The following is a 26,889-nucleotide window of genomic DNA, read 5'->3' on the forward strand; positions in this document are numbered from 1 at the left end:
GGAAAAAAGGAAGGGGGGGTCTTCATCCATGTCTTCTGCATCTTGCTGTTCCGCTGAGCAAACTCTACAGCCTCCATGACTCCGGGATATATGGGAGGAGAAAGTGTTCTTCAAGTTGCAAAGGAAATGGCCGGGGGTTTCGGATCAAATTCTTGCCTCCCCCTTAAGAGATCTCCTTAGCTTTCTGGGGGGGCGGGAATGGGAAGGCGAGGGGGCTGCCCCTCTTCCCCACGCATGTGTGAAAAGCCCTGATTTCTAGCCAGATGAGAAGTTTCTCTCTTTTGCCCTGTCCTTTTTTTTCTCTTCTGTAGATACTGTATTAAGAAACATAAAATGTAGCAGTCTCAGGAAAAAAGAAGGAAGGAAGGAAGGAAGGAAGGAACGCCCCCGTCTCTCACTCCCTCTTAATTAGGCAGTCATTTAAAGGGAGGGAGGGAGGGAAACTCGGGTTTTGCAATCCATGGTTTGTCTCGGGGAAACTTCTGCAACTTTTTTTTAAAGGCTGGATGCAAGTCGAAATAACGGTGGAGGTTCCTGATTTCTACTGACCACACACCCGCACTCCCTCCTCGGGAATGTTGAAATCGTGATAAAAGGAGAGAACCAGCCTCTTGCCCTGAGTGGCTCAGGAAACACACCCATTTTTTAAGTGGCACCTGCAACAACATGTTGCAGTATGGAGTGCTACCCTTTTCCAAGACGACACACCATGACATCCCCTTTTCTGATTTTTGCATTTCCCCAACAGTCAGCCAGCCTTGAGGTCCTTGTTTGGCTGCTTCCGGTTCCACCCCCCTTTAACCGCTTGACCTCCCCTAAATGTTGTTTGCACTTCTGCAAGCCTGCCGGTTCTCCTCTCCTCTCTGTCTGGATGGTGTGGTTTTAGCTGTGTGAGGATCCACACCAGGGGTCAACCAACTTTTTCAGCAGGGGGCCGGTCCACTGTCCCCCAGACCTTGTGGTGGGCCAGGCCATATTTTGGAAAGAAAGAAAAAATAAATTCCTATGCCCCACAAATAACCCAGAGATGTGTTTTAAATAAAAGGGCACATTCTACTCATGTAAAAACAGGCTGATTCCCAGAACATCCGTGGGCCGGATTTAGAAGGCGATTGGGTCAGATCTGGCCCCCCGGGCCTTAGTTTGCCTACCCATGATCCACACTCAGTCCTGGGTTTTGCAAATGGAGAGAATAGCTAACTAATGTCTAGAAACTTAGGGGCTTCTGGTTTCTCAGGAGGAGTCCTCCTTGCCACTTGCTTAGGCTGTTGCTTCTGTTTTCTCTGAAACTTCCTGACCTTGGAGGTTCCTTCCTTCTCTGACTCCCCAACCCTCCAGCAAGAGTGATTGGAGGAATCCTGTCCTAAATCATTGTTAGGCGTCGTTTGTCAGCCACAATTTCCCCAAAGAGCTATCTTTGAAGGTGACCCGGAAACTACAACTACCGTATTTTTCGCTCCATAGGGTGCACCGGATCATAGGGCGCACCTCGTTTTTAGAGGAGGAAACAAGGAAAAAAAAATATTTTTTCTGGTTTTCCTCTTCTAAAAGCCCTGGTTTTTTTTTGAGGATCAGCTAAAAGTTTTGCAGCTTTTTTTGCAAAGGGAAAAGCCCTGTTTTTTGAGGATCAGCTAAAGGTTTTGCAGCTTTTTGCAAAGGGAAAAGCCCTGGTTTTTTTGAGGATCAGCTCAGATTTGTGCAGCTTTTTTTTGCAAAGGGGGAAAAGCCCTGTTTTAATGGGGTTCAACTCACATTTCTACACCGTTTCTACAGTTTCCAGACAGATAATCTAATCAGCCAGTCACTGGGGAAACAAACAACCTCCCTCTGCAGCACATTCAACAATGAAGGCCTGGGCAAGGGGGCAGGGCAGAAAGGGAGCCGGGGACTCTTATCTCTCTCCCAATCTCTTGCTGATCAGCTGCTGAGCAGGGACCTTTCAACACCCCCTTTTCTCTTTGTAAAATAAAAATGGTGGCTCCAGGGACCACCATTCACTCCATAAGACGTACAGATATTTCCCCTAACTTTTTAGGAGGAAAAAAGTCTTATGGAGCGAAAAATACGGTAATCCAGAATGCGGCAGCTTTACTGGTGACTGGGAGCGGCCGCGAAGACCACATAACAGCTGTCTTGATTGCAAGAGCTACATTGGCTCCCAGTACGTTTCCAAGCACATTTCAAAGTGTTGGTGCTGACATTGAAAGCCCTAAATGGCCTTGGCCGCTTTGAGACTCCTAGCCGCTTTGAGACTCCTTCGGGTAGTGATAAAGCGGGATATCAAATCCAAACTCTTCTTCTTCTTCTTCTTCTCGGCCCAGTATACCTGAAGGAGCATCATTCAGGCCGGACACTGAGGTCCAGCTCCGAGGGCCTTCTGGTGGTTCCCTCACTGTGAGAAGCCAAGTTACAGGGAATCAGGCAGAGGGCCTTCTTGGTAGTGGCGCCCGCCCTGTGGAACACCCTCCCACCAGATGTCAAAGGAAAAAACAACTACCAGACATCTGAAGGCAGCCCTGTTTACGGAAGCTTTTTTTTTTAATGAAAAAAGTTCTTTATTGAAATTTGTTAATGTCATTACAGATTTAACTTCACGCACGCACACACACACACACAATATATATATACACATACTATAGATATACTTAAATTAGTTTAACTTAGAATGCTAATTTAACCTTCTAATTCCACTTAGATATCAGCTAAGCTAAAATCATATAATGGTACATAAAATAAAGTGTGGGGGGGACAACAACAAACTAAACTAAAATAAATATAGACTTCCCATCATTTCCCAATATAGTTGACATTTGTAATTTTAAATGTACTTATAATTATTGCCTTACATTTAATATACAGTACTTTCTGATACTTTCTTATAACCTGGCGTACCGTTTTTCCTTTATTTCTTAATATTTTATGTACACAAGGGAAGCTTTTAATATCTGAAGGACTATTGTATTTTATTCTTCTGTTGGAAGCTGCCCAGAGCGGCTGGGGTAACCCAGCCAGATGGCCGGGGTATAAATAATAATAATAATAATAATAATAATAATAATAATAATAATAATAAATATTATTATTATTATTATTATTATTATTATTATTATTATTATTATTATTATTTATGTTTTGCAGCCAATTTCCCTATCTAAGGCCATATGGTACTTTTCAAGCAAGCAGTATGATGCCACTTTAAACAGTCCTGGCTTGCCCCACAGAATTCTGGGAGCTGTAGTTTGTGAAGGGTGCTTGAGTGTTGTTGGGAGACCCTTCCCCAGTCTCTTCCCAGAGCGACAATTCTGAGTGTTCCCTGGAAAAGAGGGATTGATTGTGAAACCAACCAGGGAATTGTCGCTCTGGGAGGGGAATAGGGGTCTCCTAGCAACTCTCAGCATCCTTTACAAACTACAGCTCTTGGGGTGGGGTGGGGGGGAATCCATGATTATTCAAAATAGTATCAGTAGTGTTTTAAATGTATGCTGTGATGTTTTGGAATACAACTCCCATCAGCCAGCGCGTTTGTGCTTCCACCATCATGGAGCTGTGCTGGCTGGGGCTGATGGAGTCTGGAGGGTACCGAGCTGAAGGTGGCTGGAGCTTAGAGCATCTCGGAGGAGATGCAAGACAAGCCAGTTAAGACTTTGAATGTGTGTACTGCTTATATAACATGATTTATTATCTACAAATAATCCACCTTTCTCCCCGCCCCTTTCTCTTTTGAGCTGCTGGTGGACTGCTGAGGGTGTGGCCTCAACTTCTTTGATCATTTTATTTTAATCGGATTTCTTCGTGATGTGCCATGCCGTTAGCAAGAGAGAACCAGAAACGCAGCCAGATTATCCTGCGTGGTGACTTTTGTGTGCTGCCTTAGGGACTGCTGACGGGGTGCTTTAGAGAAAGTTGTGTGCACTCTGATCCTTGCCCAACTTTTCCCTGATAAAAGAAGGAAAAAAAAAAAACCCACAGCAGTGCAAGCTTGTTACTGTTGTTGGCGGAGGGGTGGTTGTTGTAATTCTTGCATCCGTTCACGAAGGGAATGTGCCTGGCACATTGGTGATGGGGGAGAGAGAGAGAGAGAGAGAGAAAGAAAGAAAGAAAGAAAGAAAGAAAGAGGAAGGGAAAGAAACCAGCTCTCAGTGGACCCTTCTGAATATCAACCACTGTATATTTTGCTCTTTCTGAGTGTTGTGATAGAGGACATCACATTTGTCACCCCTGGTCTACAGGTTGATGGGAGGCTGTAAGAACATAAGAGCCTGCTGCTGGATCAGGCCCATGGGCCACTGAGACCAGCATCCTGTTCTCACCAGATGCCTGCAGGAAACCCACAAGCAGGACCTGAGCACCAGAACACTCTGTTCTCCTATGGCAGGCATCACCGAACACAGCCCTCCAGATGTTTTGGGACTACATTTCCCATCATCCCTGACCATTGGTGCTGTTAGCTAGGGATGATGGGAGTTGTAGTCCCAAAACACCTGGAGGGCCGAGTTTGGGGGTGCCTGTCCTGTGGTTTCCAGCAACAGACTCAGAAGATTGCCATGGATAAGTTTAAAATATAAGAGAAATGCTTGAGGGCTGAGATCTAAGATAGGAATACCGTACAGTATAAGAAAACTTTTCTTTGTCTACTTTCTGCATGCATGTTTTTTATAAACTTCTATCCTCCCACCCTCTTACTCTAAATTAAATTATCTAGTCTCCATGGTGCCCAAGGCCATCAGCCCAAAAACACTTTGGGGAAAACATGATGGAGACATTATATTATTGCAAGTAGTGTGGGCCCAGTCGATTGTGCCTTCCTTCTGGGTCTGGCTGGAACTGATGGGAGTTGTAGTGGGTGCCAGATTCGGAAGGCTGCGTAAATTGATATACACTCTTAATATGCCTCCTTCGTAATCTGCCTTCTATGAAACAAACAATCAGACTTCATCCTTGTTCATTGTTGAGAAAATGTTGTTCTGGATTTTTTTTTAATTTTTTTTTTTTGTGAGTTATGCAGCACTTGGCAAGGTTCCCTGACCTCTCGGTTTACAGCCCCAGATTGTAAAAGCTTGGCTTTTGAACTCTTCCGCGGCTGGGAGCAGGAGCTAGCTTCTCCCCAAAACTTCCTTTTCGTCTCACTTTTAAAACCAAGCAGCTGACAAACCGTTTTGGAAAACGCCGGTTGCCATCTCCCTACTTCTGCATTTGGACTGCATTAACTCAGGCCTTAAACTGTGATACCACTTTAAACAGTCACAGTTTCCCGAAGAAATCCTGGGAGCTGTAGTTTGTAAAGGGTGCTGAGAGTCATCAAGAGGCCCGATTCCCCTTTCAGTGTTTAAATTCCCAGAGTTCCCTGGGAAGAGGGATTGATTGTTAAACCACTCTGGAAATTGTAGCTCTGTGTTTATTCACTAGGACATTTGGTCTAGTTTTGAAGGGGTTAATTAGCTAACCTATATATATTTACCTGAATGTATTGTTTTTCCAGAAGTATAAAAGAACTTTTTAAGCTTTTCTTTAGGAAACCTCTGTGTAAAGCTGTGAACTTTGATCTGCATTGCACTTCTTTCTTGCAATCTGTGACTAAGAGTCTGGAGATAACAGTAGAAGGTCGACCTTGCACAGAGAGTAACTGTCCTTGCACAGAGAGGAATTGTCTAGGTCACAGATAGGATGGCCTTGCTGGAGTGCGCATGAACCAACTCAGGGCTAAATGTCCTTTTGCCTTATATGTACAACAGGAAATGTACAACAGGAAATGTTCCTTAAATGGACAAGGATGTACAAGAGGCAGATTTCTGGGGTGGGGAGAGCCAGAGAACTGTCTATAAGAACTGTCTGAAAATTGACCTTTTTTGTACTTGCTTGGCTGTCTGAACACCGCAGGTACCTCTGCATGCAGATAATAAATCTTTCTCTCTCTGAAGCCAGCAGCCTCAGGTGTCTTTTCTGCTTCCATGTTTTCTCACCGGGCGCAACCGTGGGAACCCGTAGGGGCAAATAAGGCTCCAGTTTCTGCATTAATCTGAGATTTCTTTTTAAATCTGTATGAAAATTCATATGCACATTTTTCTTCAAATATGTCCTTAAATATGTATTTTGTCACATAAAGGTAAAAGGTAAAGGGACCCCTGACCATTAGGTCCAGTTGTGTCTGACTCTGGGGTTGCGGCGCTCATCTCGCGTTACTGGCCAAGGGAGCCGGCGTACAGCTTCCGGGTCATGTGGCCAGCATGACTAAGCCGCTTCTGGTGAACCACAGCAGCGCACGGAAATGCCGTTTACCTTCCCGCTGGAGCGGTACCTATTTATCTACTTGCACTTTGACATGCTTTCGAACTGCTAGGTGGGCAGGAGCTGGGACCGAGCAACGGGAGCTCACCCCGTCGCAGGGATTCGAACCGCTGACCTTCTGATCGGCAAGCCCTAGGCTCTGTGGTTTAACCCACAGCGCCACCTGCGTCCCGCTATTTTACCACATAATCCATATTTAATATGCATATTATTCAAAGCATGCAGTTCTGATTGTAGTATATCATGAAATACACATTTTGAATGCTTTTTGAAACAGGAACTGTTTTGCCCAATTCACAGAAATGCAAAGTCTAAAAGGTTAAGAGATCCACGTATTAATACACAAGGTGCTACAAAGTGAGTTGGTTCAGTTAAAAATGCAGACCGAACAGATGTCTCTTATCATTACAAACAAATGCTTCCTGTATGTGTATAATCTTGTCAGCTGTTTGGAGCTGCTGTCAAAATGACACACAATACCTGGGCCAAATTGTATTATAACTAGCACTATGGGGCAGGTGCTGGCACTTGAAAAGGGGCCACAATGGCTGCCTGTGGGCCCTTCCTCAAGTGCATTCACTCCCCCAAGCAACCGGGAAGATCGGGGCAGCAATTATCCTTCCTGTAAATAGCGAGCTGTATTTCTTTTTACTGGCAAATATCTTAGGCATTTTTTTGTGTTGCAAGCTGTCAGGCATGCTCAGGACACTTCTTATTTCTTGAATTAGTTACTTGTTTTGGAAGAGGGTATTGTCCCTTTTGCTACACTCTGATAAGTGCTTATCTCTGTTTGTGCTGTGTAAATGAGCTGGGCGGCAGTTTCTGAATCAACGGTTGCTGTATGTGTCAAAGGTTTTTCATAAATGGCTAAAGAATATTAACATCTAGCACAGTAGCTGTTTTGAATAGGCCAATATTTCTTGTACTGCTTAAGGTGCTGTTCAGGCCACTTCTTGAATTTTTTTTCGTTCATGAGGGTCCACTTCAGTATTTGAGCATCTGTGGGTCTTGGTTTACAATGGGGTACGGGATTACTTCAGGAGGGGAATGGCACTGCCAAATCTGCCTCTCAACACTAAGGTTCCACCTAGCTGTGTGTTGGTTTCTGAAGCATCGATCTGTTTGCCGTCGCTGTGAACCAATTGCGTCCCGAAAGCTTACAGTCCACGTTTTCAATTGCAGATCTTCATCAACAATGAATGGCACGATGCAGCCAGCAAGAAAACGTTCCCGACCGTCAACCCGTCCACAGGGGAGGTTATCTGCCAGGTTGCAGAAGGAGACAAGGTACCACATCAGTGGGTTCAGGGGAAATGCTTGTCCCAGTTTCTTTGTGCCTGGCATTGCTTCGTGCAGCCTTTGCCAACCCAGATGTTTTGAAAAGCACTGGGTTGGCAAAGGTTAGCAAGTTTTATAGCAGCTGCCTTTGTATGGAATCAGGGCATCTAGTACAGGATTGTAACCCTGCATTTCAGCCTCACACCTGGCACGTGGTAAGAATAATATCACAAGTTTTGTGGCAAAACTGACTGTTAAGTTATTTACTATTATTCATTATCATGAGAAGAGAAGACTCCCTAGAAAAGACCCTGATGTTGGGAAAGATGGAGGGCACAAGGAGAAGGGGACGACAGAGGATGAGATGGTTGGACAGTGTTCTCGAAGCGACTGGCATGAGTTTGGCCAAACTGCGGGAGGCAGTGGAAGACAGGGGTGCCTGGAGTGCTCTGGTCCATGGGGTCACGAAGAGTCGGACACGACTGAACAACAAATTATCTAGATCCTGCCTTTCTCCCAAGCTGGGATTCAAAGCGGCTTCCCACAGTTAAGGACATCATTATAAAGTAAAGGTAAAGGGACCCCTGACCATTAGGTCCAGTCGTGTCCGACTTTGGGGTTGCAGCGCTCATCTCACGTTAATGGCCGAGGGAGCCGGCGTACAGCTTCCAGGTCATGTGGCCAGCATGACAAAGCCGCTTCTGGCGAACCAGAGTAGCGCACGGAGACACCGTTTACCTTCCCGCCGCAGCGGTACCTATTTATCTACTTGCACTTTTGACGTGCTTTCAAACTGCTAGGTTGGCAGCAGCAGGGACCGGGCAACGGGAGCTCACCCCATCGCGGGGATTCGAACCGCCGACCTTCTGATCAGCAAGCCCTAGGCTCTGTGGTTTAACCCACAGCACCAAAACACATTTAGGACCAGCAATTAAAACCCAGTTTTCCCTGACAGCACCTGCGCCTCAGTTTCCAAGGACCTGCCTGGGCAGGAATGTCTCAGCCTGCCAGTCTGATCTCTCTTGGGAAAACAAAATAAAAAATAAAAAATTCCTTCCAGTAGCACCTTAGAGATCAACTAAGTTTGTTCTTGGCATGAGCTTTTGTGTGCGTGCATGCACACTTCTTCAGATACATGCACACGGAAGCTCATACCAAGAACAAACTTAGTTGGTCTCTAAGGTGCTACTGGAAGGATTTTTTTTTATTTTTCATTTTGTTTTGACTGGCAGACCAAGACGGCTACCTACCTGTAACTCTCTTGGGAAGAAATCACCACGGGAAAGTCTCTTGTGTCACCACCAGCCATTCCACTGATGTTGATGCTCACTGAAGGATCTTAACCCCCAGGCAGGTTTTTTATGAGGAGATACAATCTCCCAGGTAGCTTAGACCCAAAGAGTCATGTGGCACCTTTAGGTTTTATGGTTCTTGGTACTTTGGGAGGCTTTGATTTAGTCTTCTGCTTGCTTTTCCTTTAATGGAGCCTTGGCAAGTTCTGGCAGATTCAGGAACTTGGTGACCCTTCTTTTTATGAGGGCTGTGTGTCCTTAATAAAGATACTAGCCTACAATGGCATTTGGGGTCATATCAGTATTTCTCTTTGTCTATTTTAAGCTTCCGTCAGCGTATAGGAACAGATAGAGGAGGAATTTGCTACCAAGATCTGTGCTGTTGCTATTAAGCTTCGGTCTGCACAATTAGGTGTTTCCTGATCCTTCTTTTGATTTAAGTATTACAATAATCTGAATTGTTGATTTTTTAAAATTAATTTCTAAATTTATTCCTTTAAAGCAATAATTATTAATTTTAATGTACTTTAATTTTAATACGGCCAACCCCTTTTAGATCAAATCTCAGATCAATTTTAAATTGCATTTATTATTGATTCTATATGTGTCTTTTGTGTGTGTGCTGGTCGTCGACCGTAATAAAGTAAATGAGAATGAGAATTTGCTACCTAAGGTCTTGCTGAAGCTTTCTACAAATTCTGCATCTCTGCCTCTCGATTACACCAAAAATAACTTTCCAGCAACATAGAAATCGTCTGTTTGTCTGGTCTTAATCAGAGATTGTGAAACAAACAGGCTGCTCCTGGCAGACGGCCACACACAGAGTAAACATTTCCTTGTTTTACCAGACCATCAGCCTTTATACGGCTGCGTTTTGGCAGCCAATATGTGGCTGTTCCTTTTCACATGGTAATGTTATATCTGGGCAGAAGCTGGGTTAGCAAACAGGAATGACACAGCAAAAAGTGCACAGCACCCAGGAACTGGTTCCCTGCAGGCAGCACCCAAGGAGAAGTAATTAACTGCGTAGCATCTGGCCAGGAAGAGCGAGCAAGCAGGAGGGGTGGGGAGATCTGTCAGTCTGGGTTTCTCTCAGGTTCTCGTTTTCCTGAACTTAGGTGCAGAGTACCACATAGCTGCATCAGCTTCAGTTAAGAAAGTAAAAGGTCTCGTGAAAGGTTGTCAGTGTTTCTCCCAACACACACATTTTTGTCTGCAATCTTGCCCACACATCTTATTTGCAGGCAATTCTCTATTATTATTCTTATTATTATTCTTATTATTCTTATTCTTATTATTTATTATCTCACCTTCTAAACCACCATTTCAAGGCAATTTGCACATGAAATGATTAAAAACGGTTTAAAACACAAAAACAACAAATCCACTTAAAACAAGGCTCAGAGGTCCTCAGTTTAACGTTGGTGGACTTTTCTGTCATCAGGTTGTTTCAGTCCGCTGGGAGAAAAATTTACTGAGAAGATAACAAAGTAGAAGAGCAGTGCAAGAACCATTGCGTCAATACTGACAAGTCTATATAGTAGCGGTTGGCGTTGGACTAGGACCTGGGAGACCAGGGTTCAAATCCCTGTTTGGCTGTGAAGCTCACTGGGTGAAAAATTGTTAATTGGTACCTCAGGTTAAAAACACTTCGGGTTACAGACTCCGCTAACCTGGAAGTAGTACCTAGGGTTAAGGACTTTACCTCAGGATGAGAACAGAAATCGCGCGGTGGCAGCGGGAGGCCCCATTAGCTAAAGTGGTACCTCAGGTTAAGAACGGACCTCCGGAACTAATTAAGTCCGTAACCAGAGGTACCACTGTATATAAAAAAAGCTCTCTTACATTTTAGAGTTGTTGGATTTTGTAGGTAAGATAGTAGGAAACATTCTTACGAGACAGGTACCGGTAGGTAGCCGTGTTGGTCTGCCATAGTCAAAACAAAATAAAATAATAAAATTCCTTCCAGTAGCACCTTAGAGACCAACTAAGTTTGTTCTTGGTATGAGCTTTTGTGTGCATGCACACTTCTTCAGATACACTGAAACAGAAGTCGCCAGACCCTTATATATAGTGAGAGAGTGACATCTGTTTCAGTGTATCTGAAGAAGTGTGCGTGCACACGAGAGCTCATACCAAGAACAAACTTAGTTGGTCTCTAAGGTGCTACTGGAAGGATTTTATTTTTTATTTTTTATTTTGTTTATTTTTACAAGAGATGTAATTTTCCTTAGTGGGCAAATGGCTCTGTTGTTTGATACCAAAGAGCAGGGGTGGGGAACCTGAGAGGCTGTTGGACTCCACCTCCCGTTACCGCTAGGCAGTGTGTGCAGGAGTCAGGGGTGATGGCAGCTGTAGTCCGGCAACATCTGGAACACCACGGGCTCCCTGTCCCTCTCACAGAGACACTGCCTCGGCGGATCTCTTGCTTTCCTGAGACCTAGACTTGGTGCCCTCCCCATGGAAGAATGGGAAGATGCTGTGTAGACTAGCTTGGTGTCCTTTACTCCAAATGGGCAGTTCTCCAGAGTCTCAGATCTTGCTTGCGGATTTGCCTGCTCATTGTGTGCCACTTTGATTCTCTTCCAGGCCGACGTAGACAAAGCTGTTCAGGCAGCCAAAGAGGCATTCAAATTTGGATCTCCCTGGAGGCGGATGGACGCTGCCCACCGGGGCAAACTCTTGAACCGCCTCGCTGATCTGGTTGAGAGGGACCGTGCATACCTGGCGGTATGTTTTGAACTCTTTTTTTCAGGCACATTCTCTTCTTTCCCTCTTTTGGATCCTTTCTTCTTCTTCTTCTTCTTCTTCTTCTTCTTCTTCTTCTTCTTCTTCTTCATTGAATTTATATACTGACCTATACCTGCAGGTCTCACTTTGGGAAGTGTCTAGCAGCACCTGGTTCCTCAGCACAGGAATAGGAGGCAGTGGGGTGGGAAGAATCAGACAAGTGACCCACAAGGTGCCTTGAGTTCAAGAGCGCTTTCCCCTCACCCGCGTGCCCCAGAAACTGGTATTTAGAGGTCTGCTGCTTCCGATCCTCAAGCAGGATGTAGCCGTCTGACACTGAAATTCTACTCAATATTGATCCAGAGTAGATTCCAGTGTATAGTTAGCAGAGTAACAACTTGAACACGTTGCAGGATTCCCATAAAATAGACCGGAGGCAATTAATATTTCATCCAGCAGAGCTTTACTGCTACTGAAGGCAAATGAGCATAATGGTCACAAATCCAATACATTCAGGATTGGCACTGTCCAATAAGAAATCCAGTTGCAGCAGACTTAACTTAAGACTTATAATAGCTTATAATAAGACTAAACCTTAACACTATATACAGAATACCACACCAGATGGAAAAGAGATTGAAAGAGAAAGTGTAAAACCCAGGCTCCTTCTGGCCTTACTTTTATAGTCAGCATGACATGGACAGAAAGAGATAACAGAACCAATTTAAACCAGCTGTACTCAGCTTCTCTGAAGGAATGAACCAAACATCATGAAGTTTCTGCTTGTTTCTTTCACACAGAGAAGCTTCCAGAACCCTCTGGAATTCAATAGAATATCAAAAGATCAGATCAATATTTTCTGTACTAAGAAATGCAAACTGACACCATGATGACTAGTAGCCGTCGATAGCCTTATCCTCCCCAAAATTATCTGTATCCTCCTTGAAAGCTATCAAAGTTGTAACGCATCAGGGTTTGCTGATTTCCATTTGTTCGCAGGCCCTGGAAACTTTGGACAACGGCAAGCCATACTCGGTCGCCTACCTGGTGGATTTAGATATGGTTGTCAAACACCTGAGGTAAGTAGTTGTAATCGTGCATTGCAGGGGCTTGGGTTAAATCACACTTTGGGGCCTCTTTCAGCTGTGCCATTATGTGATTTGATGTAGCCCTGACCGTTAAACAGGCATGGGAGGAACGGGAGAGCATTGGAGTTTGCCGTGTCTGTCCTGCACAAACCTCATGGAAGTAAAGAGGAATCGCACAGGAAGTGTTCCTGGTGTGGTGTGTGTCCATTGTTCGCATTTTTATATTAGTTCTGGAGATAGCTTGGAGGTTAGCGAAGAGATAGACTCCTGGAGTAGCTGTGAATAGGTTATTCCTTAGTGCTTTCCCTAAGAACCGGTGCCATGTTGTTGCTCAGTCGTGTCCAACTCTTCGTGACCCCATGGACCAGAGCACGCCAGGTACCCCTATCCTCCCGCAGTTTGGCCAAACCCATGCCAGTCGCTTCGAGAACACTGTCCAACCATCTCATCCTCTGTCGTCCCCTTCTCCTTGTGCCCTCCATCTTTCCCAACATCAGGGTCTTTTCCAGGGAGTCTTCTTTTCTCACGAGGTGGCCAAAGTACTGGAGCCTCAACTTCAGGATCTGCCCTTCCAGTGAGCACTCAAGGCTGATTTCTTTAAGGATGGATAAGTTTGATCTTTTTGCAGTCCATGGGACTCTCAAGAGTCTCCTCCAGCACCATAATTCAAAAGCATCAATTCTTCGGCGATCAGTCTTCTTTATGGTCCGGTTTCTTGGACCATAAAAAACCGGTGCCATAGACCAGCTCAACTCTTGATTTCAGCAGACCCTTGGTTGCAAACAGTCACTCACATGGGATGAGTCCAGGGTGGATAAAAATCAATGGTTTTTTAAAAAATAAAATAAAAAAATCAGATTTTTTTATTTAAATCGGATTTTTTTTAAATAAAATGCTTTTTGGGGAAAATATATTACCATCCAAAGGTTATTCAATCATGAAATAAAGATTAGTTTTTTAATTATGTAGAATAAGGCTATATATGTTTAATTTTTTGGGTAAATAAATTCCATTAATCCATTCACAATGTCATTTATGCTCTTCCAGAGGTTTTTGTATGATTATTGGGAAAACCAGCGTAAGCATAGATGCCTATTCACGGATCAGTAGAAAAGAAACTTAATATGGCAATATGGAACCCAACAGCTGTATTTATTTTGTTCTGTATTATAAAATTCAATGAATAGTCTCCAGGCTTTACCAAAATCATCTGAAACTCTCTCTATGTGCGCGTGCTCTATTTTTTTTTTTTTTTAGCCCAATGATTTCAAGCACTTCAATCTTAATTTATTTGCTGTTGCTCTTTTTCATTCAGCCATTCTTAGGGAATTGTCAGTGTTCCCCCAATATTTTCTGTCCTGAGTTTTAAGATTGTTAGGGAGGCCCTGCTGGAGGTGCCATAAGTGAGTGAGGACCGAGAGGGGGCACTGGGGCACATGCACGGTCTTCTCAGTGCTGCCTCTCCACATAGGAACTTCTCCTGACTGAGATTCGATGGTCCTCCATGCTGTTGATGTTCGGGCATCGGCTTAAAGGTTATATATTTTGCCAAGCCTTTGATGGTTACCTGAACACACTTTTACAGGGATGGCATTGTCTTTGAGAATTGTTATTGAATTATGTTGTTGTTGTTCAGTCGTGTCCGACTCTTCGTGACCCCATGGACCAGAGCACGCCAGGCACGCCTATCCTTCACTGCCTCTCGCACTTTGGCCAAACTCATGTTAGTAGCTTCGAGAACACTGTCCCACCATCTCGTCCTCTGTCGTCCCCTTCTCCTTGTGCCCTCCATCTTTCCCAACATCAGGGTCTTTTCCAGGGAGTCTTCTCTTCTCATGAGGTGGCCAAAGTACTGGAGCCTCAACTTCAGGATCTGTCCTTCCAGTGAGCACTCAGGGCTGATTTCCTTCAGAATGGATAGGTTTGATCTTCTTGCAGTCCATGGGACTCTCAAGAGTCTTCTCCAGCACCATAATTCAAAAGCATCCATTCTTCGGCAATCAGCCTTCTTGATGGTCCAGCTCTCACTTCCGTACATTACTACTGGGAAAACCATAGCTTTAACTATACGGATGTATTGAATTATACAGACTTCTAATTGCTTTATGCGATTTTATTGTGTTTTAGTATGGTTAGCTGAGTGGGGTATAAAGAGCATTACACAAATAATTAAAATATAGGCCTGTCAATTTCATAAGAACTTGTGAAGAGCCGGCTGGATAAGGCCAAAGGGGGCCCATCTAGTCCAGCATCCTGTTCTCAAAGTGGCCAACCAGATGCCCCAATGGGAAACCGGCAAGCAGGACCCGAACACAAGAGTGCTCTCCCTCCTGCAATTTCTAGCAACCCTGGCTGCCTCTGACTGTGGATGCAGAGCTTAGCTAACTGGGCTAGTAGCCACCGATAGCTTTCTTTTCCTTTATGAGAGAGCCAGTGTGGTGTAGTGATTAAGAGCGGTAGACTCGTAATCTGGTGAACCAGGTTCGCGTCTCCGCTCCTCCACATGCAGCTGCTGGGTGACCTTGGGCTAGTCACACTTCTCTGAAGTCTCTCAGCCCCACTCACCTCACAGAGTGTTTGTTGGTGGGGGAGGAAGGGAAAGGAGAATGTTAGCCGCTTTGAGACTCCTTCGGGTAGTGAAAAGCGGGATATCAAATCCAAACTCTTTATGAGTTGACCCCATCCTCTATCAAAGCCATCCAAGTTGGTGGCCATCACTTCCTCCTGCAGAACTATGCCCTGCACGGATGTCTATGGAACTTGTGTGACGGCCTCGGTCCTGTATACCTGAAGGAGCGTCTCCACCCCCATCATTCAGCCCGGACACTGAGATCCAACGCCGAGGGCCTTCTGTTGGTTCCCTCACTGCGAGAAGCAAAACTACAGGGAACCAGGCAGAGGGCCTTCTCGGTAGTGGCGCCCGCCCTGTGGAACGCCCTCCCATCACAGGTCAAGGAAATAAACAACTACCTGACATTCAGAAAAAACCTGAAGGCAGCCCTTTTTAGGGAAGTTTTTAATGTGTGATATTTTTGTATTTGATTTCTGTTGGAAGCCGCCCAGAGTGGCTGGGGAAATCCAGCCAGATGGGCGGGGTACAAATTATTATTATTATTATTATTATTATTATTATTATTATTATTATGTGTGTCAAACTGATGTGACAGCTGAATTGTTCTGCCTCAGGTACTATGCCGGCTGGGCTGACAAAATCCAAGGGAAGACCATTCCTCTCGATGGGGACTTCTTCACCTATACCCGCCATGAGCCTGTGGGGATTTGCGGACAGATCATTCCGGTAAGTAAAGGCGCTGCTGGAAGATGGAAGCAGGTCTGTCTCCAGAGCTGCGGAAGCCAGAAGCTTTTTGTGTTCTGCTTCCTGCCTCCTCTAGGTTTGGGCACCATGCCCAACGTGCCTATCCTGTCATGCCACTCTCCCCCCCACCACCACAACACACACAAGCTCCTGTCAGAGGGAAAGAGGAAGGAGGAGTTTTTAGAAGACTTTTTAAAAACACTTTTCTCCTTCATTGTTTGCCCCAGATGTAACTACAGTGGCACCTCGGTTCTCGAACGTAATCCGTTCCACTTCCGAAACGTTCGAAAACTGAGGTGCAGAGGGCTGGCTGCAAGTTCAACTGGAAAAACGGAAAAACATGCAGCGGAAGCCGTTTGACTTCTGAGGCGCGTTCAAAAACGTAAGCAATTACTTCTGGGTTCTCGGCGTTTGAAAACTGAAACGTTCAGCTTCCGAGACACTTGAAAACCGAGGTACCACTGTACTTTGTTAGGTTTGTAAAAACAATATTTAGTGCTGTCTTTTTCATGCTCAAAACAAAAAACAAAACAAAACAAAATCCTTCCAGTAGCACCTTAGAGACCAACTAAGTTAGTTCTTGGTATGAGCTTTCGTGTGCATGCACTTTTCTTCAGATACACTGAAACAGAAGCCACCAGACCCTTATATATAGTGAGAGAGTGGGGAGGGGTGATTGGCTGATAGGTGTGGAAAGCCTGTTGACGACTGTTAACAACTGCAATTGGTCTTACAGGAAAAAGCAAGGGGGTGGTTTTAAGTTTGGTAATGAGTTGCAATTCAGCAACTTCTCTTTCCAGTCTATTTCTGAAATTCCTTTGTAGTAAGACAGCGACTTTGAGATCTTGTACAGAATGTCCTGGGAGATTGAAGTGTTCTCCTACTGGTTTCTCTGTCTTGTGATTCCTGATATCAGATTTAAATTGCAACTCATTACCAAACTTAAAACTATGGAGAAACCTGGTCTGAACAAAGACATTGGATTCTTACCTCATTATACATGACAAAGCTATTTTTAGCACCCCTTGCTTTTTCCTGTAAGACCAGTTGCAGTCGTTTGTTTTGACAATGGCAGACCAACACGGCTACCTACCTGTAACTTTTCCCCTTGCTGTAAGCCACCTTGAGCATGGTTTTAACCATGGAAAAGAGGCATAATAAATAAAATGATGTATGCAAGCATGTTACTCTCAGGGACTTTCCCCCCTTGGCTCTGTGTTTCTCCAGCAGCACCCTCAGATCCCTTGTGCCACCTTTCTCTCTCTCTCTACATCACCCCCCCCCCCGATTCCCTCCTCTTCCTGTGTTTCCTCGATGCTGATCTGGCCCCTTTCTTTTTATTGCAGTGGAATTTCCCGTTGCTGATGCAGGCGTGGAAGCTAGGGCCTGCCTTGGCCACGGGGAACGTGGTAGTGATGAAATTGGCTGAGCAAACGCCTCTGACAGGCCTGTACATGGCCAGCCTGGTCAAAGAGGTGAGAGAGGTCCCTGGGGTGACTATATGAATAAACACTGTTCAAAACAGAACATGTTGTTATGCTTAGACAAAAGGAGTAAAATGGAAAAAGGGACCCCTGACCATTAGGTCCAGTCGTGTCCGACTCTGGGGTTGTGGCGCTCATCTCGTTTTACTGGCCGAGGGAGCCGGCGTACAGCTTCTGGGTCATGTGACCAGCATGACTAAGCCGCTTCTGGCAAACCAGAGCAGCGCACGGAAACGCCGTTTACCTTCCCGCCGGAGTGGTACCTATTTATCTACTTGCACTTCGACATGCTTTCGAACTGCTAGGTTGGCAGGAGAGGTTGGAAAGGATAAAACCAATTAGGATGTGATAAGGAGATTAAAATTCAATAACATAAAGATTGCAATGAGAGTACAGTGGTACCTCAGGTTAAGAACTTAATTTGTTGCTGGAGGTCTGTTCTTAACCTGAAACTGTTCTTAACCTGAGGTACCACCTTATTTTTCCTTTTCTTTTTAAGAATTTATTAAATTTTAATCTGAGGTACCACTTTAGCTAATGGGGCCTCCGGCTGCTGCCGCGCCGCCACAGCACAATTTCTCTTCTCATCCTGAAGTAAAGTTCTTAACCCGAGGTACTGTTTCTGGGTTAGCAGAGCCTGTAACCTGAAATGTCTGTAACCCAAGGTACCACTGTACTGAAATTAAAAGTTAAGGAAGTTGAGGTGTGGTGGAGGGGAGTGATAGGGTCAGGTGATGGGAATTCATGAGGGGGAGAAGGATATAGTTTTATATATGTTTATGTAGTATGAAAATTTAATAAATAAAAATTTAAATGTTAAGAGAGAGGTCTCTGGGTCTGCCACTCGCTGCTTGGTTATTCACCCTTCCTTGTCCTGCTCACTGACTCGGATGATGCCTGAGCTCCAAACAAACCCTTTCCCCTTCTTCTCCTTGCCTGGGTGCTCAGAAGACATTGAGTTCTGAGCACCCTGGCAAACTTTTGATTTTTGGAACAGACGAGACTATTGTGATGATTTTCACTTGTCTTTATAAACCTGCAGGCTGGATTCCCGCCAGGCGTTGTGAATGTGATACCTGGCTACGGGCACACCGCAGGAGCAGCCATTTCCTCCCACATGGAAGTGGATAAAGTTGCCTTCACTGGCTCCACAGAGGTGAGGAATATCTACACGTATGAATCTTCCCTTTTTCTCCCTCCCTTCTGAAAGGTGTAGGATAGGTCACACCCTGTGCCAGATCTGTACAGTAGGCAATTATTTTAATGTGCAGTTTCATTTTAAAGTAGTGCATATTTTAAAGTTGTTTTGGACTCCTGACTTTTACTGATTTCTTTCTTTACAAAATAATAATAATAATATTTACCGTCGTACCTTGGATCCCAAACGCCTTGGCCTCCCGAACAATCAAAAACGATTTTCGGAAGCTAAATGTCCGGCGCGGCTTCCGCAGCTTCCGATTGGTCGGAGGACGCTCCTACAACCAATCGGAAGCCACACCTTGGTTTTCGAACGGTTCCAGGAGTCAAACGGACTCCCAGAATGCATTCTGTTTGAGAACCAAGATACGACTGTATTATACTTTTAAATATGCCCAAATCATACTTTATGTAGGCATAGCTGTCAACTTTTCCCTTTTCTTGCGAGGAATCCTATTCGGAATAAGGGAATTTCCCTTTTTTTAAAAAGGGAAAAGTTGACAGCTATGTATGTAGGTAAAATGACCTTCAAGTCTAATAGTTCCAAAATTTGCATTGTACGAAACCACAGGAGAAGGAGGGCGCTCTTGTGCTCAGATCTTGCTTGTGGGCATCTGCCATTCCCAGTGAGGCATCTGCTTGGCCACTGCGAGAACAGGATGTTGGACTAGATGGGCCATTGGCCTGATCCAGCAGGCTCTTCCGATGTTCTTCTAAACCGTTCTTTTGTTTAAAATCACAGAACAGTTTGTGCAAATGAAACCATGAGATAGAGTTATAACCAGTGCAATATTAACCTAGCAACATACAATTGAACTATTGGTACAATATATAATCACAACATAGAAAGGCTGCTACAAGCTGCCACAGGCTCTTTTGGAGTGCAGCGAAGCCGAGAACAACCCCCTTGTTCATATAATTTTAGAATTCCACAGATCAGTTGGTTTACGTAGGCGTAGCAGCAGAGCATATTTAGTAACCAAGCCACTGATAAGAAAAAGAATTGCCTGCAAATCAAAAAAGCGCACCCTGAAAATTACAGTGAATACATTTTTGTTTCTGTGCTTTTATTACATTTTCTGATTAGATAGATAGATAGATAGATAGATAGATAGATATATTTATTTATTACGGCCATTGGCCCATCATACAACAATTTCTCAAGACAACATATAAATACACTTAAAACTTCCAGCTTTAAAACATCCAAAAACTTGGGAAGATGCAGTACAGTACAATACAGTGAATTTGTGAAATAAAACATTCCCTCTGTTCAGAAATATATACAGGACATCAATATGGTATCGCCTAGTTGCATCGCGGATCATAATTTAAAAGGGTTATCCGAGCCGCACGGAAGTCCGTTTTTCTTCTTTAGGGATAGGGCGCTGATCAGAAATCTAGCAACCGAAAGTGATCTTAAAGGGTCTTGCATCATTCAGCAGGTATCTGATTTTTATGGTGAATTTAAACTGATTTTATCTCTCCGGTATTTTTTGCGACCTTGTTTTAACACCACTTGGAGGCTACGGTGGCATAATACGTTTTCCTCCCCTTGGCAAATCTCCTCAGACACCCAGGTGTCTCCTCTTCATCCCTATAGCAAAGAATGAAGATGGATCAGGGGCGTCGCTGGGGAGGGGCGGTGGGGGCGGGACGCCCCCAGTGACAGGGTGAGCAGCGGCGGGTGGGGGTGTCAAGCGGCGGCCCCTCCCGCCACTCCCACGCGCCGCCGCTCCCTCCGTCACCCCCGGAGCAGCAGCACATGGATGGGGTGCTTCTGCCGCTTTTTTTCGGCGGGGGGGGGGGGCGACCCGCGAGGGGGGTTGTCACCCCCTCCTCGCTGGTCACCCCCCCCGCGCCGAAAAAAACCGCGGGAGGGCGGGCGGGGAAAGCCTGGAAAGGAAGCAGAGCAGGCGCGTTTAAGCGCCGCTCTGCTTCTTTTTCCGCTTTCCACCGCTTTTTTTTCGGCGGGGGGGGCGACCAGCGAGGTGGGGGTCACCCTTGTCACCCCCTCCTCGCTGGTCACCACCACCCCCCCGCCGAAAAAACCGCGGGGGGGGGCGGGGAAAGCCTGGAAAGGAAGCAGAGCAGGCGCGTTTAAGCGCCGCTCTGCTTCTTTTTCCGCTTTCCGCCGCTTTTTTTTCGGCGGGGGGGGCGACCAGCGAGGTGGGGGTCACCCTTGTCACCCCCTCCTCGCTGGTCACCACCACCCCCCCGCCGAAAAAAACCGCGGGGGGGGGGGCGGGGAAAGCCTGGAAAGGAAGCAGAGCAGGCGCGTTTAAGCCCCGCTCTGCTTCTTTTTCCGCTTTCCACCGCTTTTTTTCGGCGGGGGGGGGGGCGACCAGCGAGGTGGGGGTCACCCGTCACTCCCTCCTCGCTGGTCACCACCCCCCCCCCGCCGAAAAAAACCGCGGGGGGGGGGCCGGGGAAAGCCTGGAAAGGAAGCAGAGCAGGCGCGTTTAAGCCCCGCTCTGCTTCTTTTTCCGCTTTCCGCCGCTTTTTTTTCGGCGGGGGGGGCGACCAGCGAGGTGGGGGTCACCCTTGTCACCCCCTCCTCGCTGGTCACCACCACCCCCCCGCCGAAAAAAACCGCGGGGGGGGGGGGCGGGGAAAGCCTGGAAAGGAAGCAGAGCAGGCGCGTTTAAGCGCCGCTCTGCTTCTTTTTCCGCTTTCCGCCGCTTTTTTTCGGCGGGGGGGCGACCAGCGAGGTGGGGGTCACCCGTCACTCCCTCCTCGCTGGTCACCACCAACCCCCCCGCCGAAAAAAACCGCGGGGGGGGGCCGGGGAAAGCCTGGAAAGGAAGCAGAGCAGGCGCGTTTAAGCGCCGCTCTGCTTCTTTTTCCGCTTTCCGCCGCTTTTTTCGGCGGGGGGGGGGCGACCAGCGAGGTGGGGGTCACCCGTCACTCCCTCCTCGCTGGTCACCACCCCCCCCGCCGAAAAAAACCGCGGGGGGGGGGGGCGGGGAAAGCCTGGAAAGGAAGCAGAGCAGGCGCGTTTAAGCCCCGCTCTGCTTCTTTTTCCGCTTTCCGCCGCTTTTTTTCGGCGGGGGGGGCGACCAGCGAGGTGGGGGTCACCCGTCACCCCCTCCTCGCTGGTCACCACCCCCCCCGCCGAAAAAAACCGCGGGGGGGGGCGGGGAAAGCCTGGAAAGGAAGCAGAGCAGGCGCGTTTAAGCGCCGCTCTGCTTCTTTTTCCGCTTTCCACCGCTTTTTTTCGGCGGGGGGGGGGGCGACCAGCGAGGTGGGGGTCACCCGTCACCCCCTCCTCGCTGGTCACCACCACCCCCCCGCCGAAAAAAAGCATCGGAAAGGGGGAAATCCCCCCTTTCTGTATACACGTGCGTCGTGACGTCATGATGACGCCACGGCGCGCGCGTCGTGCCCCTCCCCCAGGGGTTGCCTCTGCGCTGCCGCCGCCCCCAGCAGCGCAGAGGCTAGCGACGCCACTGAGATGGATCAGACCCCTTCCACCTTGGTCATGGTAGCTGAGAAGCTGAGCTCACAGCAGAATCTGGAATCCTTGGGCAGCCACGGGGGTCCCATAGTGATGCCACCAGCTGTGGAGGGGGGAAGGCAGGCCTTCGTGTTTTTCCAGCACTGGGAAGCTGGTCTGTTAATTCCCCACAATGCCCACATTTAAAAGGTTGGCTAGATTTAGCCACTCCTTCCTGCTGGTGCCACCTAGCAGGGCACTCCAGGGCTCTGCTTCCTCCCCGCTTGGCCGTAGATAAGCAGTACAAAGAGAAACCAGTCTCTTAGTAGTAACATTTTAATGAACACAGCAAGAGAACAAGTGGCCATTCTCAGAGTGCAGGTGCTCCCAATTAAGGTTCCTCCCACTTCCATCCTCTCGTCTCCTAGCCACCTAATCTCTCAACAGATTGAGGTTGAATCCTGACAAGACAGAAGTACTGTTTTGGGGGGACAGGAGGCGGGCAGGTGTGGAGGACTCCCTGGTCCTGAATGGGGTAACTGTGCCCCTGAAGGACCAGGTGGGCAGCCTGGGAGTCATTTTGGACTCGTAGCTGTCCATGGAGGTGCGAGTCAGTTCTGTGTCCAGGGCAGCTGTCTACCAGCTCCATCTGGTACGCAGGCTGAGACCCTATCTTGCCCGCAGACTGTCTCGCCAGAGTGGTGCATGCTCTAGTTATCTCCTGCTTTGGACTACTGCAGTGTGCTCTATTTGGGGCTACCGTTGAAGGTGACCCGGAAACTACAACTAATCCAGAATACGGCAGCTAGACAGGTGACTGGGAGCGGCCGCCAAGACCACATAACACCGTTCTTGAAAGATCTGCATTGGCTCCCAGTACATTTCCGAGCACAATTCAAAGTGTTGGTGCTGACCTTTAAAGCCCTAAATGGCCTTGGTCCAGTATACCTGAAGGAGCATCTCCACCCCCATCGTTCTGCCCGGACACTGAGGTCCAGCGCCGAGGGCCTTCTGGCGGTTTCCTCACTGCCAGAAGCGAAGTTACAGGGAACCTGGCAGAGGGCCTTCTTGGTAGTGGCACCCGCCCTGTGAAACGCCTTCCCATCAGATGTCAAGGAAATGAACAACGATCTGACTTTTAGAAGACATTTGAAGGCAGCCCTGTTTAGGGAAGCTTTTAATATCTGAAGGACTATTGTATTTTAACCTTTTGTTGGAAGCCGCCCAGCGTGGCTGGGGAAACCCAGCCAGATGGGCGGGGTATAAATAAGAAATTATTATTGAGCCCTTTGCGAAGCCACCTTAACTAATCTTATAGCCTTGGGACTGAGAGGCTTTACATCTTCCAGTGAGAGAGAGTCTGCTAGCTCACCCTCTTCCTCTTCCTCTTCCTCTTCTTCTTCTTGCTGTTCACCTCCCGGTTTTGCTCAGCTGTTGTCTTCCGAACTGTGCCCCTCAGCAAACCATTGTTCCAAATCAACACTACTACTCTGCTCCTGTGGATTTTCAGGATCCTGGCCACGAACAGGGGGAGGGGGAGGTTCCCACCATTCCCCATCAGAGTTCTACTCCCCAGCCTGGTCTCTGACACCAATGGAGGAGGTCCACCAGAGGAGACACCCCACCCATTCCCCAACCCTCCAATCTAGAGCTAAGCCTGCCACACCGTAGTGGTTCCTTAAGCCTATTTTTATACTGAACGACAAGCTTGCCTGTCTTTCGATTTCTAGGTTGGCCATCTGATCCATAAGGCTGCAGCAGAGAATCAAATCAAACCAAATATCTTTATTACGGTCAAAGACCAGAAAGCAGATAATGACAATCCGTAATCGGATATAGCATTGAAGGATGAAATATAAAATAAAATTACAATCAATTCATAGAATTGGTACTTACTTTTAGGCTTAAAATTTAAGATTAAAATTTTTACAATTATAAATTAATGGAACTTTTCCACCTATTAACATTCCTTCTGAAGGTAAAGCTCGAATCTCAGTCACTGTTCTTTGCTGGCATCATTATTCGTCTTACTCTTGTCGCGATATAACAAAATTTTGCAACAATCCTAGTGGCCTCTAAATCTTTGTCCGCTAGGAGATGTCTGGTGTAATCTTCCTCTGATCGGCAGGGCAATTTCCTCAACAGGGGTTCTATCAGTTCTTTCCTTGATTCACGAGGCAGTGGGCAGTATAAAAGAATGTGCCCTATGGATTCAGTCTCATTACAATCACAGGGGCATAATCTTTGATCAATCGGTGTCTTACTATATCTGCCCTCTAAAAGAGCTGAGGGGAGCGCATTAAGATGAGCCCTAGAAAATGCCCGGTGATGTTTGGGGTTATCTAATGACTTGAGATAATCTGCTGGATGGAGCCTTTGAGTATCATAGAGGGGCCTATAAATTGAGGAGAGTCGATTAAAATCATTTTGTATCTCAATGTCCCTAATTCTTTCTTTAATTATGCTCTTGGCCCTTCCCATTTCCAGACTTAAGAGGTACTCTGGAGATAGACCATATGTGGATAATTTTCTAGAAATGCCCTTCCACCAGGTTGTTTGGAATTTATCAATAAGCATCAGGGGGAGTAGTTCGACTGAGGGCCTATTTTTATACCGAACGACAAACTTGCCTGTCTTTCGATTTCTAGGTTGGGCACCTGATCCAGAAGGCTGCAGCAGAGAGTAATCTGAAGAGGGTCACCCTTGAGCTTGGTGGAAAGAGTCCCAACATCATCATGTCTGATGCCGAGAGTAAGAGACATTTCCCTCTTGACAGGAGTGGGTTTGCCCCTGCGGAGGGTGGGATTGACTGGTGACACCCTGGGCCTGCCTTCGCCAGAAGTGAAACTCTTAGTAATTCTTTAGTGTTTAAGATACAGTTTTATTTATAAATCCATGACATCACAACATAATACGTTACATAGCTACACAAAAGACCTTCAGTGTAACAATACAGCACGCAACGATTTAGAACAAACTAAAATATAAATTTCCGAAACACACAAAATGTGTCCGCTAAGCATCAGGAACTGCTTAGCCTGGGAAGTATCTCAATAATGACTCCAATCAGAAAGTTTTCTGGAGAAGTGGTGATTGCACTTCTCATCTCTAGCTGGCCACTTACTTCCACCCCTCGTTACGTTAGGTAAAGGTAAAGGTAAAGGGACCCTGACCATTAGGTCCAGTCACGGACGACTCTGGAGTTGCGGTGATCATCTCTATTTACTGGCTGAGGGAGCTGGCGTACAGCTTCCGGGTCATGTGGCCAGCATGACTAAGCCGCTTGTGGTGAACCAGAGCAGCGCACAGAAATGCCATTTACCTCCCCGCCGGAGCGATACCTATTTATCTACTTGCACTTTGACATGCTTTCAAACTGCTAGGTTGGCAGGAGCTGGGACCAAGCAACAGGAGCTCACCCCGTCGCAGGGATTCGAACCGCCGACCTTCTGATCGGCAAGCCCTAGGCTCTGTGGTTTAACCCACAGCGCCACCCGCGTCCCATGTTACGTTAGGTATTTGCACATATTTTCAGCTAGCGCAAGAGGCCAGATTTTGAACCACCATCCTTGCAATGAGAACTTCGTAGAGGACTTCCACTGATGGCTTAGCTTTAGCCAAGTAGCAGCTATCAATTACAAGAGTAGGTCTTTGTAAATGAAGCCATTATTGTTTTCAGGAGATAACGAGAGAAGGGGCAAGAAAAATAACCTGGTTAACAATGGCTGTAATCTCCTGAAACACTCTGACCTATTGTTACACATGCACCACAGAACAGGGCCACCTCACGGTGGATTCATGCAACATATCTTAGCTGGGGTGATGCATTGGTAATTCTTAATGCTGTTGGTGGTGAATAGAATTGCTTTCCACATCTCCTGACCTGTGGCTTCCTTCTCTCCTCCAGTGGACTGGGCTGTTGAGCAGGCTCATTCTGCCTTGTTCTTCAACCAAGGGCAGTGCTGTTGTGCTGGGTCCCGCACTTACGTCCAGGAAGATATATATCATGAGTTTGTGGAGCGGAGTGTGGAGAGAGCCAAATCCAGAGTGGTTGGAAACCCATTTGACCACAAAACAGAGCAGGGCCCACAGGTGAGAGCACAGAGATTCCAGTTTGCCCTTGTGAAGCACATTCTGGATTGGGAGAACTGTGAGACATTCTAGACCCAGTGTGGTGTAGAATCATAGAATCATAGAGTTGGAAGAGACCACAAGGGCCATTCAGTCCAACCCCCTGCCAAGCAGGAAACACCATCAAAGCATTCCTGACAGATGGCTGTCAAGCCTCTGCTTGAAGACCTCCAAAGAAGGAGACTCCACCACACTCCTTGGCAGCAAATTCCACTGTCGAACAGCTCTTACTGTCAGGAAGTTCTTCCTAATGTTTAGGTGGCGTTCTTCCTAATGTTTAGGTGGATAAGGTGTAGTGGTTAAGAGTGGTATACTCGTAATCTGGTGAACTGGGTTCGTGTCTCCACTCCTCCACATGCAGCTGCTGGGTGACCTTGGGCTTAGTCACACTTCCTTGAAGTCTCTCAGCCCCACTCACCTCACAGAGTGTTTGTTGTGGGGGAGGAAGGGAAAGGAGAATGTGAGCCGCTTTGAGACTCCTTCGGGTAGTGAAAAGCAGGATATCAAATCCAAACTCCTCCTCCTCCTCTTCTAGACATGGAAGGAATTTAGCCCTGGCAAATGGCCCCAAAAGAGCTTTCAGTTTATGTATATTTAATTCATTTTTAATATTACCCAAATGGCTACTATTACTATGATAATGCAAGTGCTG

General features: G+C 46.6%; 1 protein-coding gene across 1 annotated transcript in view; it reads left to right on the forward strand.

Moving 5' to 3' along the window:
- Positions 1-26,889, forward strand: part of ALDH2 (aldehyde dehydrogenase 2 family member) — a 34,145-nt gene that overhangs the window by 338 nt on the left and 6,918 nt on the right. The window contains exons 2-9 of the mRNA XM_033159269.1: positions 7,468-7,572; positions 11,445-11,585; positions 12,585-12,664; positions 15,860-15,971; positions 17,336-17,464; positions 18,516-18,629; positions 24,755-24,857; positions 26,014-26,198. Coding sequence (XP_033015160.1) covers positions 7,468-7,572; positions 11,445-11,585; positions 12,585-12,664; positions 15,860-15,971; positions 17,336-17,464; positions 18,516-18,629; positions 24,755-24,857; positions 26,014-26,198 — 969 coding nt within the window. The remainder of the gene's footprint in view (positions 1-7,467; positions 7,573-11,444; positions 11,586-12,584; positions 12,665-15,859; positions 15,972-17,335; positions 17,465-18,515; positions 18,630-24,754; positions 24,858-26,013; positions 26,199-26,889) is intronic.

This window comes from Lacerta agilis, chromosome 8, assembly GCF_009819535.1.
Source record: "Lacerta agilis isolate rLacAgi1 chromosome 8, rLacAgi1.pri, whole genome shotgun sequence".
NCBI lineage: Eukaryota > Metazoa > Chordata > Lepidosauria > Squamata > Lacertidae > Lacerta > Lacerta agilis.